Source organism: Chrysochloris asiatica, unplaced genomic scaffold (genome assembly GCF_000296735.1).
Source record: "Chrysochloris asiatica unplaced genomic scaffold, ChrAsi1.0 scaffold00143, whole genome shotgun sequence".
In the NCBI taxonomy this organism is placed as follows: Eukaryota; Metazoa; Chordata; class Mammalia; order Afrosoricida; family Chrysochloridae; genus Chrysochloris; species Chrysochloris asiatica.
The window spans coordinates 5028773-5042336 of record NW_006408661.1 but is presented as its reverse complement, the minus strand read 5'-3'; the positions used below and the strand labels follow the sequence as shown (position 1 = coordinate 5042336).

Genomic DNA, 13564 nt, shown 5'->3' with positions numbered 1-13564 from the left:
AACAACAATAAAAAATACAGAATAAGCACAGGACTTCAAAATTTGTTTGAACCACAAGGTCGGTGATTCAAACTCACCAATAGCTCCTCAGAAACCCTATACTGGGTCGCTATGAGCCTGTCACTTAACAAAAACAACCATAATAAAGCTGGCCATGAAATTTGTGTTGCTTTAATTAAGTCTGCGGTAATTTTATTATGAACAAAATTTGGTTATGAAAATAGATAATTTGGTCCCAGGAAATTCAGTGCTATTGTTACAAATACCAAAAATGTGGAGAAGCTGGAAGCCTTTTGAGGAGCATGACAGAAAAAAGTCTAGGTTACCTTGAATAAACTTACTAGAAATACGGATGTTATCAACTCTGCTAGTGAGGATTGAGAAGGGAGCAAGTAGGGTAGTAGAGGAAAAAACAGATTGCCCTAGAGAACAAACTAAGTTTTTCTGCACAGAATATTAGTGGAAATATGGATATTGAGAGCTCAGAAGGAAAGTTGTTGTTGCTGTTTTAAGTGCCATCGAGTTGGTTCCAACCCCTAGCGACCCTGGATAGGGTTTCCGAGGAGCAGCTGGTGAGCTTGAACCGCCAACCTTGCAGTTCAAATGGCCTTGCAATCTGGCGCATTAACCCACAACGCCACACCAGGACTCCAGAAGGAAAATATGAACATATTATTCAAGACTGAAAGAAATGCTTTGGTTGGTTGATGATGCATGGAGGGGATTGTAACCATGGCAATGAAATGATATATGATAGGGTGAATGTAAAGCTAATGTTCTTCCAAGTAAACTATCACATAATTCACAATAAAACATTAAAAAACAAAACAAAACTGAAAGGGTATCATTGCAATATAGTGGCAGACAACATAACTGAATTGCATTCTGAAGTTATATGGTAGCAAAACTTGTAAAGATTAAAAACAGACATTTATCTGAGATTTCCATGCAAATTGTTAAGGTGTGTGTAGCCTGATTTATTCTATTTATGTTGTTATGTGAAAGGAGAGAGATAAATTATGGAAGGACTATGAAAAGAATCCTCACCACTGGACTAATAAACAACATTCTTATCAATGGAGAAAAGATTGAAGTTGTCAAGGACTTCATTCTTCTTGGATCAACTATCAACACTCGCGGAAGTAGCAGTCAAGAGATCAGACAACATATTGCATTGGGCAAATCTGCTGCACAGGCACTTTTTAAAGTGTTGAAGAGCAGAGATGTCAGCTTGAGGACTAAGGTGCGCCTGACCCAGGCCATTGTGTTTTCAATAGCCTCATATGGATGCGAAAGCTGTACAGTGAATAAGAAAGATCGTAGAAGAATTGATGCCTTTGAGTTGTGATGTTGGAGGAGAATACTGAAAGTTCCATGGACTGCCAAAAGAACCAATAGATCTGTTTTGGAAGAAGTGCGGCCAGAGTGCTCCTTGGAGGCCAGGATGGCTAAGCTTCGTCTCTCATACTTTGGACATATTGTCCGGAGGAAACAATTGTTGGAGAAGGATGTCATGCTGGGTAAGGTGGAGGGTCAGAGAAAAAGAGGAAGACCTCTAACGAGATGGATGGGCCAGGTGGCATCATTGATGGATTTAAGTGTGGCAGCGGTAGTGAGGTTGGCCCAGGATCGGACATTGTTTCGTTCTGCTGTGCAGAACAGGGTCACTGTGAGTTGGTTCCGACTCACTGGCACCTGACAACAATGAAAAGAAACCAAAACAAAAACACCACTATACCAGTACTTGATGACTTCAAATTCCCAGATTGCAAGGGAGGCTAAAGTTCAGGCAGGAAAGCCCTACACAACCTTTTGCTACTATCTCAGATGGATCAAAAGGTCAGACTTGAGGCTCTTTGAGGAGATAAAGGTGTGAGTCACAAGTCCTCTTAATAAAAACAGAAAGCATCCAGGATATTTAAGAGTTGTTTCTTGGCCATCTTAGCAAAAAACAAAAATAGAGATTAAATCATCTAGGAAATATCTATGGATAAATAAACCTCTTGTCTATTGGAGTGAATTCCTGTTATATACATAGTTGTTGTTGTTAAGTGCCTTTCAGTCCTCAATTCCATTTCCAAGTAATGACTAGTGGGTTTGAACCACTGACTTTGAGGTTACCAGTCCAGTGCTTATCCTACAACACCACACCAGGACTCTTGTCATATGTATGGGAAACCAATAAGGTTCTTGGGATCTTTGTATCAGCAGAAACACAGCCAACCTTGACTATAAAGAACAAGACTGGATTAAATGAAAGGTTGTCAGACCCCCAATATTCTACAGGCAGGAAATACGATGACAGATTTTTTTAGCTGTAAATGCATCATGCTGTTGTTATTGTTGTTACATGTGCCCTAATAGGCTCTCACTCATATACCTATGTAGGCTTTGCCAGTAACAAAGAAGAGAAACATATTTCTATGAAATGTTCAGTTTTTAAATGTTGGAAGCCAATTCACATTTAAACACATATACATACACACAGACACATAATTTGCAGGCTAACCTGATTTTGTCTGTGGGTCACAGTAGGACCGAGGCCCTCAGGTTGGGATCTGTAGCCTAATTAGTAGATACAACTGAAGTCCAAAAAGGTAAATTGACTTTAAATGCATTGTTTCGCCTTCTCACATTCTTATAGCATAATAGATTTTCCAGAAGTACATTTCGTAGTATACCTAATAGCAAGAAAATTTGATTTATAGGAAATTCTTATCATGTTAATCAAAAAGGACAAGTCAAGTTGTACTCAAATCCAGTTTTATTAAAATTATTTGGCAATTTTGGTAGCAGTAAGAAGTCTTTGACTCTGACTACTGGATACATTAGATATAGGATGGGGTTTTTTTGTTTTGTTTTGTTTTTATAGGTTTAGACACATGTACTTTCCTAAATCCCTTGCCCTTTGCTTCATTACCAAATAACAAAATGCTTTACGTTTCTCTATCTACAACCACCTATTATCCATAGAAAAGGAATTTGTAAAATAAGATTGAAAAAATAAAATCCACAGATTTAAAATATTCTCTTCAAATATTAAGAACATACAAAGTACATTAAAGACATCTATATTAGTCCTCCAGGTAGCAAGGCAGACTAGATGATGTCTGCATTTTTCACTTAATTGCTAATTACAGTTCAGAGACTAAAGAGTTTCCAAAACCTATAAAAACCTTCATTGACAGTCCCAGCACAGTTCCAATGGAATTAGAAGATAGAACCAGGAGAACAATTGATTTTTAAATCACAGACTTTTTTTCTTTAATACGTTTTTTTTTTTCTGCAGTCGCTCAAGATACTATTTGCATACTTAGTGCCTTATAGTTAGCCTCTGCCCTATAGTCAATCTAAATATTGGCTTATTTAAGTGTATTACTGCACAGCAAATGATAGGAAGCCTTCCAGTTCAAGGCAAGATGTTCATTGGACCTTAAAGTAGAACCTCACACGGTCTGGTGCTCCTCAGTTATTCTCCAATGAAGTTGACGTTGTCTTTAAGAAAGAAAGAAAAAAAATAAAGCTATGTAAGGATCTTTTACATAAGACCTGAAAGGTTACTACGTGAGTTGTCTTGCTTTTCCTACCATGTAGAACTTGGCTATAACAATGGGGCATAATTATTCTGTTCCTGTGATAAGCATCTCTTTTGGGGACTGGACTGAGAAAGCTAAAGCATAGTCGTAACTTGAGAAAATTCTGTTCTAGCTGCTCTCAAAGGCTGTCCTTTCATAAATTTATGAAGATGTTTTAAGTCTCTGATTTTATGTATTGTCTATTTCTAAACATTGTGCTTACTAATTAAAGGGCATTCCCCTAAATAGTAAATTTACTTCATCAGAAGTAGATTGACATATCATATGAACATTGATTGTCTTAATATTTTAGGTGCAAACTTTAGTTCTTCAAAGGAAAATATGTTATTATATTCTTGCCAGTTTATGGTCTAAATAGTGGCATAACTTAAAGAAAAATCACACTTAGCAATTGAAACAGTCCCTTTTTTATGTCATCAGAACAGGGTGACAGCTTTGCAAAGGTTAAGCATGCAAGTTATTTGTACAGTTCCAGCAAAGTAGATGTGATAGCAATAATTTTTACATGCAATTATTTTATTGGCATTCATATTTCCCTAATTGTTGTTGAGTGTAGTTGATTCGATTCTGACTCATGAAGACCCTGAATAGGGTGTCCAAGTTTGAACCTCTGACCCTGTGGTTCAAATTGACCTTGCAGTCCTGCGCTTATCGTACAGTGCCACACCAGGACATTTCAAGGTTTGTTGTTGTTGTTGTTTAAATAATTGCATTTCACTTTTATTTATAATTAAAACTGTCACCCAGTTGTAGCTTTTTAAAATTAAGGTATGGCCTTTCCCCCAACTTTACAGTTACTCTTTTTCTCCAAAAATACTGAAAGTATTCAAATAACATATAGAACAGGAAAGCAATGCATATGATGTAATAGTATCAATCCATACCTAGCAAAACATTTCATCCTAAGGGAGGAAAATTATACTTACAAATGGAGTCCTGATTCCAAACTTGCTATGAAATGTCATAGTGACTTTGTTTTTATGCCCTGTTCTTTGATCAAAGGCATGGCAGGTATCAAAAGGTGGAATGTAGAGGTGAAGGCTCACAGCAGGCTCTGTGTGGCTGGTATTCTCTACCCGATGTAAACCAATGGAATCTAAACAATATGCAAGAGGAAAGGACAGAAGCAGAAGTTTAGATAACAAATGAAGACAAAAACTTTGTTAGTCACCTAATATCATGAATCAGTTTTGATGCACGTGAAATTCAGAGAAATCAGTTAAGATTAAACTTGCAGCTAAAGATGGTAAGTGGCGTGCTAGTCTCTGCTCCTTTGTGAGAACTGTAAGGCATGATAATAAAAGACTGAAAAAGGCATAAACATGTAGACACAAAGATGGGAAAAGAGACAAAAGAGTGAAAATTTGGATTCTTGAAGGTAGGCTACCTACCTATTTCCAGAGGAGACAACATTACATCATAAGCTACCCATGGGGTGAAATAGACAAGTTAAGTGAGAATTTATATATCGAATGATACAATTCCCACTTTCTTCATCACCTACCTGCCAGAATATTGTCAAATAGGATTTTGTGTGTAAAACAAAGTCTGTAAAAGCAAGTTATCATCCTTTTAAGAACCTTGCCTGACATCCACAGGCTTGTGTATGAGCCCTATTGTTATTCATCTTGGTTTGGGGTTTTTTCCGTTTTTTTTGGTCTTGCCTGCTGTGTACACTGTGGTACAGTAATCTGGACACCTTTCTTGGTGAAACTTATGGGTGCCAGTTTGCTTCAGAAACTGTCCACCTCTTGCCCATTAAAATAGGCAACTGGTCATACCACTATTCTTTCCTCACCTTTACCCTATGCTGAACACTGCTTCCAAACTGAAGAAGACATTTCCAGTTAAAACCCAACTGACCAAAAAACTCTTGAAGGACCAGGCCCCATGCAAGAGACCAGGGTTCAATTCCCAGCCAATGCCACTTCATGCACATGTGTGTCCACAGAGACATGCATGGACTGCTAGACAAAAGATTACAGCTTTGAGTCCATTCAGAGATACCTTGGATGAAAGCCTTGCCAAAATGAAACCTCTGCCATTGAAAACTCTTTAGAGCACAATTCTACTCTGACATACATAGAGTTGCCATGAGTTGATGTTAACTCCACAGTAACTGGTTTTGAGTTATTTGTCTACAAACAGTATTTAGTTAATCTCATCCAATATTTTACAGATTGGCGCAATTTCACCTAAAACTTGGTAGTTCCAACTTCTATGGAAACAGAAATCAGGACTATCTCATTGGAACTGAGTGGCCGCTGCTGCCCCCTTAGATCATGTGGCCTGCTCCCCAGTTTTATCACAGTGTTCACCACTATAGACTTTTGAATTACAGACCCTTGATAAAGCATATCTGTTCTTGAAGAGCTAATCAAGTTTCACAAAAAAAAGCTCAATGACACTGTTGTTGTTGTTGTGTGCCGTGGAATCGGTTCTGACTCATAGCGACCCTGCATAGGGTTTCCGAGGCTGTAAATCTTTACAGGAGCAGAAAGCCTCATCTTTCTTCTGTGGAACAGCTAGTAGTTTTTAACTGCTGACCGTGAGATTAGCAGCCCGATTTGTAACCACTACGCTACCAGAGCTCCTTTCAATGACACTAGTTGAAAGTGTCATTGAAAGGACAGACAACTAACTCTTCTTGGGAATCAGGTAGGTCTTATGCATGTTAATACTGTTGCTAAGTTCAGTGAGTCAGTTACAATGCATAGAGACCCTGTATAGTGTTTCTGAGGAATGGCTGGTGGGTTTGAACCACCAACCTTTCCATTAGCAATCCGGTGCTCTCCCACACCAAGACTCCACCCAATGCATTGTTTCTGTGCAAGTCAAGTCAGTTCTGACTCATTGTTGTTGTTGTTGTTGTTGTTGTTAAGTGCCGTCGAGTCGGTTCCGACCCATAGCGACCCTGTACAGGGTTTCCGAGGTGACCTTATATTAAGTTTCTGAGGAACGTCTGGTGGTCTTGAACCAATGACTTTTTGGTTAACAGTCCAGTGTTTATCCTACAGCACCACAACAGAACTTCCCACATTATGCATTACTATTTATTGTTAAGTGCTGTCGAGTCAATTCCAATTCATAGCGACCCTGAGTATGGTTTCTGAGGAGCAACTGAGGAGTTTGAACCACCAACCTTGTGGTTCATAGTCCAGTGCTGGCCCTATGGCACCACACAACCTTCAATACCTCAGTAAATAAACTTAAGAAGCTCACACCCTTGTGCTATATGAATGGGGGAAAAACCTTCCTACATGATCTTTGCAAGTGACTTGCGTTCCTTAACTAAAGATCTAACAAATTTAGGGGAAAATTTAATGCTAGGATTGTACTCTAAGATATGCAAAAAAACAAAACAAAACAAAACAAAAAAACAAATGAACCAAAACAGAAAGATAATTGCTTTGCTGGAAAAAAAAATCTCAGCAATCCTCTATTTCATATAAACAAGACAGCATCCGTATTAAGAGTAGGCAATGTGGAATCATATTGTTGTTATGTACTGTGAAGTGGGCTCCGACTCATAGTGACCCTGCATAGGGTTTCCAAGGCTGTAAATCTTTACGGAAGCAGAAAGCTACATCTTTCTCCTGCGGAACAGCTGGTAGTTTTGAACTGCTGACCTTAAGGTTGGCAGCCCGACTTGTAACCACTATGCTACCAGAGCTCCTTATTGCTTGGGTTCAAATCCTGACAGCCACTTAGAGCTGCATGACCTTGAGCAAATGATTTATCATGGCATCCTCATCTGTGAATGGGAATGAAAAATATCCCATATAAATTTTAATGAGTGTTTTGGAACATTACTACCTTTTTAGGAACATGCCTTTCTCCTGAAAAGCATTTGACTCTCCTGTTTCACAGTGAGCGCAATGGCTCCACACAATAAGTACTGGACTGTGAACCACAAAGTCCGCCCAGCTGCTTTGCTGAGACTTTCTGTTCCTACAAAGGTTTAAAGGCTCAGAAGCCCTATAGAGGGTCACTATAACTGACTTGAAGGCACTTAACAACAACAACAACAACAACCCTATGTCACTTCTAAAGGCAAAAGTGAGTTCTTGGTAAGGTATCTATAAATCACTACTAAGTAATGTGCTTTGTAAAAGTTTCCTTGCAGATATGCTTGTAAACCTGCTATGGGTTCCTGTTGTGGTGTTTGTAAAATCAGTACTGGACTGTGAAACACAGTCAGTGGTTCAAACTCACCAGCTGCTTCTCAGAAACCCTATACAGGGTAGCTATGAATCGGGACCGACTCAATGGCACTTAACAATAACAACATAGGCATTAAAGACCCCTGGTGTGCCTGTAGGATAAACACTGGACTGTGAACAGAAGGTTGGCACTTCAACCCCATCAGCTACTCTTCTGGAATCAGATACAGGATCATCTGAGTCAGAACTGACTTGACAGCACTTAACAACAACAACAATATATGTACTAAAGGAGCCCCAGCGACATAAAGCTCTGGTAGCACTGTGGCGTAGGCTAACAGGAGCTCTTTGCTGGTCCACAGTGCCAGCCACTCTGTGGGAGAAAGATGAGGCTGTCTGCTCCCATAAAGATTTATATATAATTGTTAGAAGTTGGGATTGACTCTATGGTAGTGGGTGGCTGGCATAGGAGGTAAGCATTGGGCTGCTAACCACATGGTTAGATTAGTCAAACCCACCAGCTATTCTTCAGGAGAAAAGAGGCTTCTTGCTCCTGTGAAAATTGACATACAGCTTCAGAAACCCAAAGAAGCAGTTCCCCTCTGTCCTATAGGATCATGTGAGTCAGAATCAATACAAGGGCAGAGGAAAATACATTAGAAAGGCAAAACAAAAAACAGGGACTAGCTAACATTCTTAATCATATACAGACCATTTTATAAAACAAAGATACTATTTCTAATTTCATCTTTTGTTAAAAAAAATTCTACTTATAATTCATATTTGACTAATTGTCCTAAGTCTTGGCAGAAAATGACTTCAGTGGACACTAATCTGCATGCACATTTTCTTGTGTGTGACTCCAATCCAGGTGTAAAGCCTTAAAAATTAGCCCCCCCTCTCCCCCACTTCTAGGATATTTCCAAAGTATTTGAAAAATCATGTGTAAGCATCCAATTGTTCAGCTAGGAGCTCAAGATTATTCCCACCTGCCCTTTGAAAAAGGTCTAGAATGTTACCATTGATGTAGGCACACTGGTTTTCTCTCAAGATTCTCTCAGACTTCTTGATCATCTCGTTGGACTTTTTGTCAGGCCAGGCAAAGAGTGTCTCCTTTAGATTGCCCTGTAGCATCTTCAGAAAGCAGTGGGAGTCGGTGTGATCATGGATACTGCTATAGATGCACAAAATGAAAACGGAGCTCAGAAAATGGTCCATTATTCAGACCTGCAATAACAGTCTGCCCCCAGAGCTACAGTTGCACCACTTTCAATAGGAATCTCTCAGGCCAAAATCCATAAGAGCTGGATTTTTGAAATGTTATCAGTTTACAATCAATATTGTTCAGGGCAGAGTAGCAAAAATATACCATCCATATCAATACCAATGCATAAAAGAGGTTCAGTTTTGATAAACACCTCCATTAAAGACTTTTTAAAAAAAACCCTATTATAATACTACTTTGATAAAAGTAAAAAAATAAAAAATAAAAAAAGCCTTTCATTTTCCCCTGAGATATTAGTTTTTAATAGTTCACTTAAGCTGAGTCAGAACTTGATTATAAAAGTACATTAGAAAAAGTCTGGAAAAGCTAAAGACCATCATCTACAGTAACTGTGCCACTGAGATAAACAATAGTTCAGCTTTTTCCCCCTAGGCTTTTTCTCTTTCCTTTAGGAAAAAAGACTGTATGTGTGTTAAAGTCATAAAATTATAGCATGAAGTATGTAGAATGTAAAAGTTTTGTAGTTTTAGAGAGCATCCTACCTGAGATTATCTCCCAATATTGGTAGTAGAAAGAAAAGTAAATGGGGTTTGGCGAAACCATGGTTTTGTGGCAGGTGGCAGGGTGGGAAGGAATGAAGGTCAGTTGCATACACTTCACAAAGGCAACGTTCTATTGTACATTGATTGCTAGTGTGACTGGGGTCTGAAAAGTTCATGAGTATTCATCTAAGATATAATTATTGGTCTCTCCCTGTTCAGAGAAAAGAAGGGTGATTGATGAAAGGTGAAGATGCTTGGATGCTAGTTAGTGCCATTGACTAATGGACCACATGAACATGAGTCTCCATGACCAGAAGAACTAGATGGTACTGTTACCAACTACTCTAAAAGGGTATTAGGAGGTCCTGGATAGAGGAGGAGAAAAATTCAACACAAATCTCTAAATCATTAAAAAAAAAAAAAAAAGAAAAGAAAAGACCAGGTTTACTGGTCAGAGAGAGCCCGGTAGAACACCTGAGACTATGGACCTTTTAGGTCTGGAAATAAACTCACCTCTATGACTCAGTTTTCAGCCAAACAATAAGGTGAACAATAACACGGGGGTGGTATGCACACCTTAGAATAATCAAGCATTTAAAATCAAAATGACAAAATTCAGAAGGGCTAGGAAAGAAAGGGAATGGTAATGGGTTTTGAAATACAGGGAGGAGCTGGGATAAGTGATGTTACATTGTATAAACCTGTCTAATTTCTGGCATTTATTTCATATGCTGAATTCTATTAATTCATTTATACACTATAAGGATAGGATTCCAAAATTCTTAGAGCCTGTTCCTGACATAAAATCTGCTTTCAAACTACATTGAGAGAAATAATGAATGAAAACAACTCCATTCCATATATATAAATAAAGTCCTCTAAGGAGTACCGGTGTGGCACTCTGGGGCTAATGTGCTGGATTGCAAAGTCAGTTAGACCCACAAGGTCGGCAGTTCAAGCTCACCAGCCGCTCCTTGGAAACCCTACACAGGGTTGCTATGGGTCGGAACTGACTCGACGACAATTAGCAACAACCACATAGAGGATGAAGTTGATAATCAACTTTCCAAACCCTTGTGAATTCATGTGTCCCTTCTCCCAGCAAACATGGGCCTAGGTTATTTGTTTCACTGTTTCTCAAAAGACTGAGAAAGTTGAATTAAGGAGGGAACAATTCTCAGCTGGTAATAAAAGTGGCAGGCGTATAGGAACAAATATGAGTTTAAGTTGTCTTACCCTTTAGATAAAGGAAAAAATAAAAGTAACTTAAAGGAGGAAGAAATTTTCTGAATTTGTGAATTGCTTTTCTAAAAGCTCCAGCATCTAGGTGCTTTGGTCTTTGGTCCCATGATTGTTTACATATGCCTCAAAGCACCACAAAGGTCAAGTTTTAACATAATTCCAAGTAAAGTTTAACTCCAAAGAAGACAAAAACAGATTAAAATAAACTGGTTATTTCCTCTCTTTGATTGACTCTTCATGCTTTGGTAATAGATTTGATTAAAAAACCCTATGCTACTTCCTTTGAGACTTTTTGCTGGAGTTGGGGAACACTGTGAACAAAAAATTATAAAATGAGATTTACTAGTGTTCATAGACTTGTAGCTAGCCTGGTATTGTAGTTTTCAAGTGCTGGAATAGATACTGAACAGTTGTATTTACCTGCCATGTCCTTCACCCCAACACAGAATCATCAGATTAAATTTGCCATTTCCTTGATCCACAAGATTTCGGGTATACCTAAAAAGAAGACAGAAACAAGTTTGAATCTTCCTTGATAAAACAAGCACTGAGGAAAAATAATTGAGTCACAAAGTATCATTCATTAACAAAGGTTAATGTTTCTATTTCGAAACAACTTTGAATGTAGTTTTCTAATTCGAAATGTAGCACAAATAAGAACACTTTTGTCCCCCATAGCTCATTTTATAAGCTTGTAGATTTTAATCACTTCATTTCCTGAGGTAGCTGCTCAGTTTTACCCAACAGCATGAGAAAGATAGCAGGAAGAAGACAAAAGGAAATTCCATGATTCCAAGTGTGATAGCCTCAAACCAATAAAAGAAAAGAAAATTCCTCACAGAAAATTATTTGCAAAAAGGCATAACTGAGGGGCTTGTAACCATGGCAATGAAATGACATCTGATAGGATGAATGTAAAGCTAATGTTCTCCCATGTAAACTATCACATAATCCACAAAACATTAAAAAAAAAAAAAAAAAAAAAAGATGCTCTACTGCTCTAGGCACGAATGGTGCTATTTCTGCCTCCTCACCTGGTAGGTAAACCTAAATTTGACAAACAAGGTTTCATTAGGCAACTATTCTAAATTTTCCTTAAGTTTTATTATAGCCCAGACACAAACCACATTTAGAAGAACTTAGAATGTAATAGGATGGGGGCTTAAGTGAAGAACCATAACAGAGAAAACTCTATTAGGGAAGCAAATAACTTTTTAAACTTACAAGAAACCAGTAATTGGTTATACACACACACACACACACACACACACACATCACCAGAAGAATTAACTTTTAAGTCTTACAGTCCCAATGGGTATGATCGACACCATCTAATTAGCAAATTTTGATAATCAATGATATACATTTAGACTGCCATTTTTTGGTGTTTGTTGACATGGTCATCTGCTTTCTTCTGTGCTATTTGTCCCTTTCTCCCCTCTCCGAGCCCTAGGCTCTGGGCCAGGTGCTTGCGCAGCATTATCTCTGCTGAAGTTGCTCAGTCAGTGCTTTTTGGTTGCTAGTTTTCTTACTTTGTATCCCTTTATGATTTAGCAAGGGCCCGTGCTCAAAGCCTGCTCACAGTAAACTCAGTTCTTGTAAAGGATCCTCCTTCTCTCTTCCCCAGTCTTAGTGTCATCCTCTAGGTCTTTACGGTGCTCTTCTTGAGAATATACTATGTGGGTCATATCAAATGGAACATATTCTCTCTCATTTCTTCACATTGGCTCTCCCAAGGTCAGAAACCAGAATTATTCACAGTGTCAGAGCACCTATTACACACAGAAAATATGATCAAATTGAATTACACTCTCCCATCTCTCTCTCTCCTTACACCCTCAAACTGTCCACCAGAACTACACTTGCCATTTCCATAAGCCTTGTCTCATTATACCTCTGGAATAGATAAAATCAATATAATTGGTTGTCTTAGAGTTCATCAATAAAGACTAATCCAACCCAAACAAAAAACATTGTCTTTGAGTTGATTCCAACTCAAACCAACACTACAGGGCAAGCAGAACTGCCCCATAGAATTTGCAAGGCTGTAAATCTTTATGGAAGCAGACTGACACATCCCCTTACAGCGCAAGCTGTGCTGCTAAGCTTCCAGTTAGCAACACAGCACTTAATCACTGCACCAACAGGGATCATAGGCTAATTCAAGGCCCTTAAATATGCCCTTGTTTGAAAAATTAAGAAAGGTTACAGTTTACCCTAGTTGATTGATTTCACTTGGCCAAAAATACGGCTGTTGTTAGCTGCTATCTAGTTGGTGTCCAAGTCATGTGACTTCATGCACACTGAGAGATTAGACCACTGTGATCTACTGGTTTTTCACTGGCTGATTTTTGGAAGTCTATCACCAGGTCTTTTTTCCTGGTGTTTGTCTCAGAGTTTGTCCCTTTTAGAATTTGTTTCAGTCTGGAAACTCCACTGAAACCTGTTCAGCATCATAGCAACACACAAGCCTCCCATGACAGAGGATTAGTGGCTGCACTTAAAGTCTAGGTATGAAATCTGTGTTTTTCACATGGAAGGAGAATTCTACCACTTAAGGAACCATCACTGCCCTTAAAATAATCTAGTCAGAGACAATTATTAAAATAATGTATGTCTGTAGAGTGTTTAGTAGTAGAGTGTAGGTTCTGGAACTATATTGCTGGGTTTGAATCCTGGATAGAAGTATGACCTTAAGCAGTTTCCAGTCTCTTCATTGCTTTTCACTTCTCACCTATAAAATAGCCATAAGATCGGTACCTACCCTCAGAGGGCTGTTGTGAGGTAAATGAATTA

At 38.5% G+C, this 13564-nt stretch overlaps 1 protein-coding gene across 1 annotated transcript in view; it reads right to left on the bottom strand.

Moving 5' to 3' along the window:
• Positions 1–3465: 3465 nt before the first annotated feature.
• The window catches only part of CDO1 (cysteine dioxygenase type 1), a 12811-nt gene continuing 2712 nt past the window's right edge, over positions 3466–13564 (bottom strand). The window contains exons 2-5 of the mRNA XM_006870531.1: positions 11189–11266; positions 8779–8933; positions 4523–4692; positions 3466–3495 (exon numbers count right to left, since the gene is read on the bottom strand). Coding sequence (XP_006870593.1) covers positions 3466–3495; positions 4523–4692; positions 8779–8933; positions 11189–11266 — 433 coding nt within the window. The remainder of the gene's footprint in view (positions 3496–4522; positions 4693–8778; positions 8934–11188; positions 11267–13564) is intronic.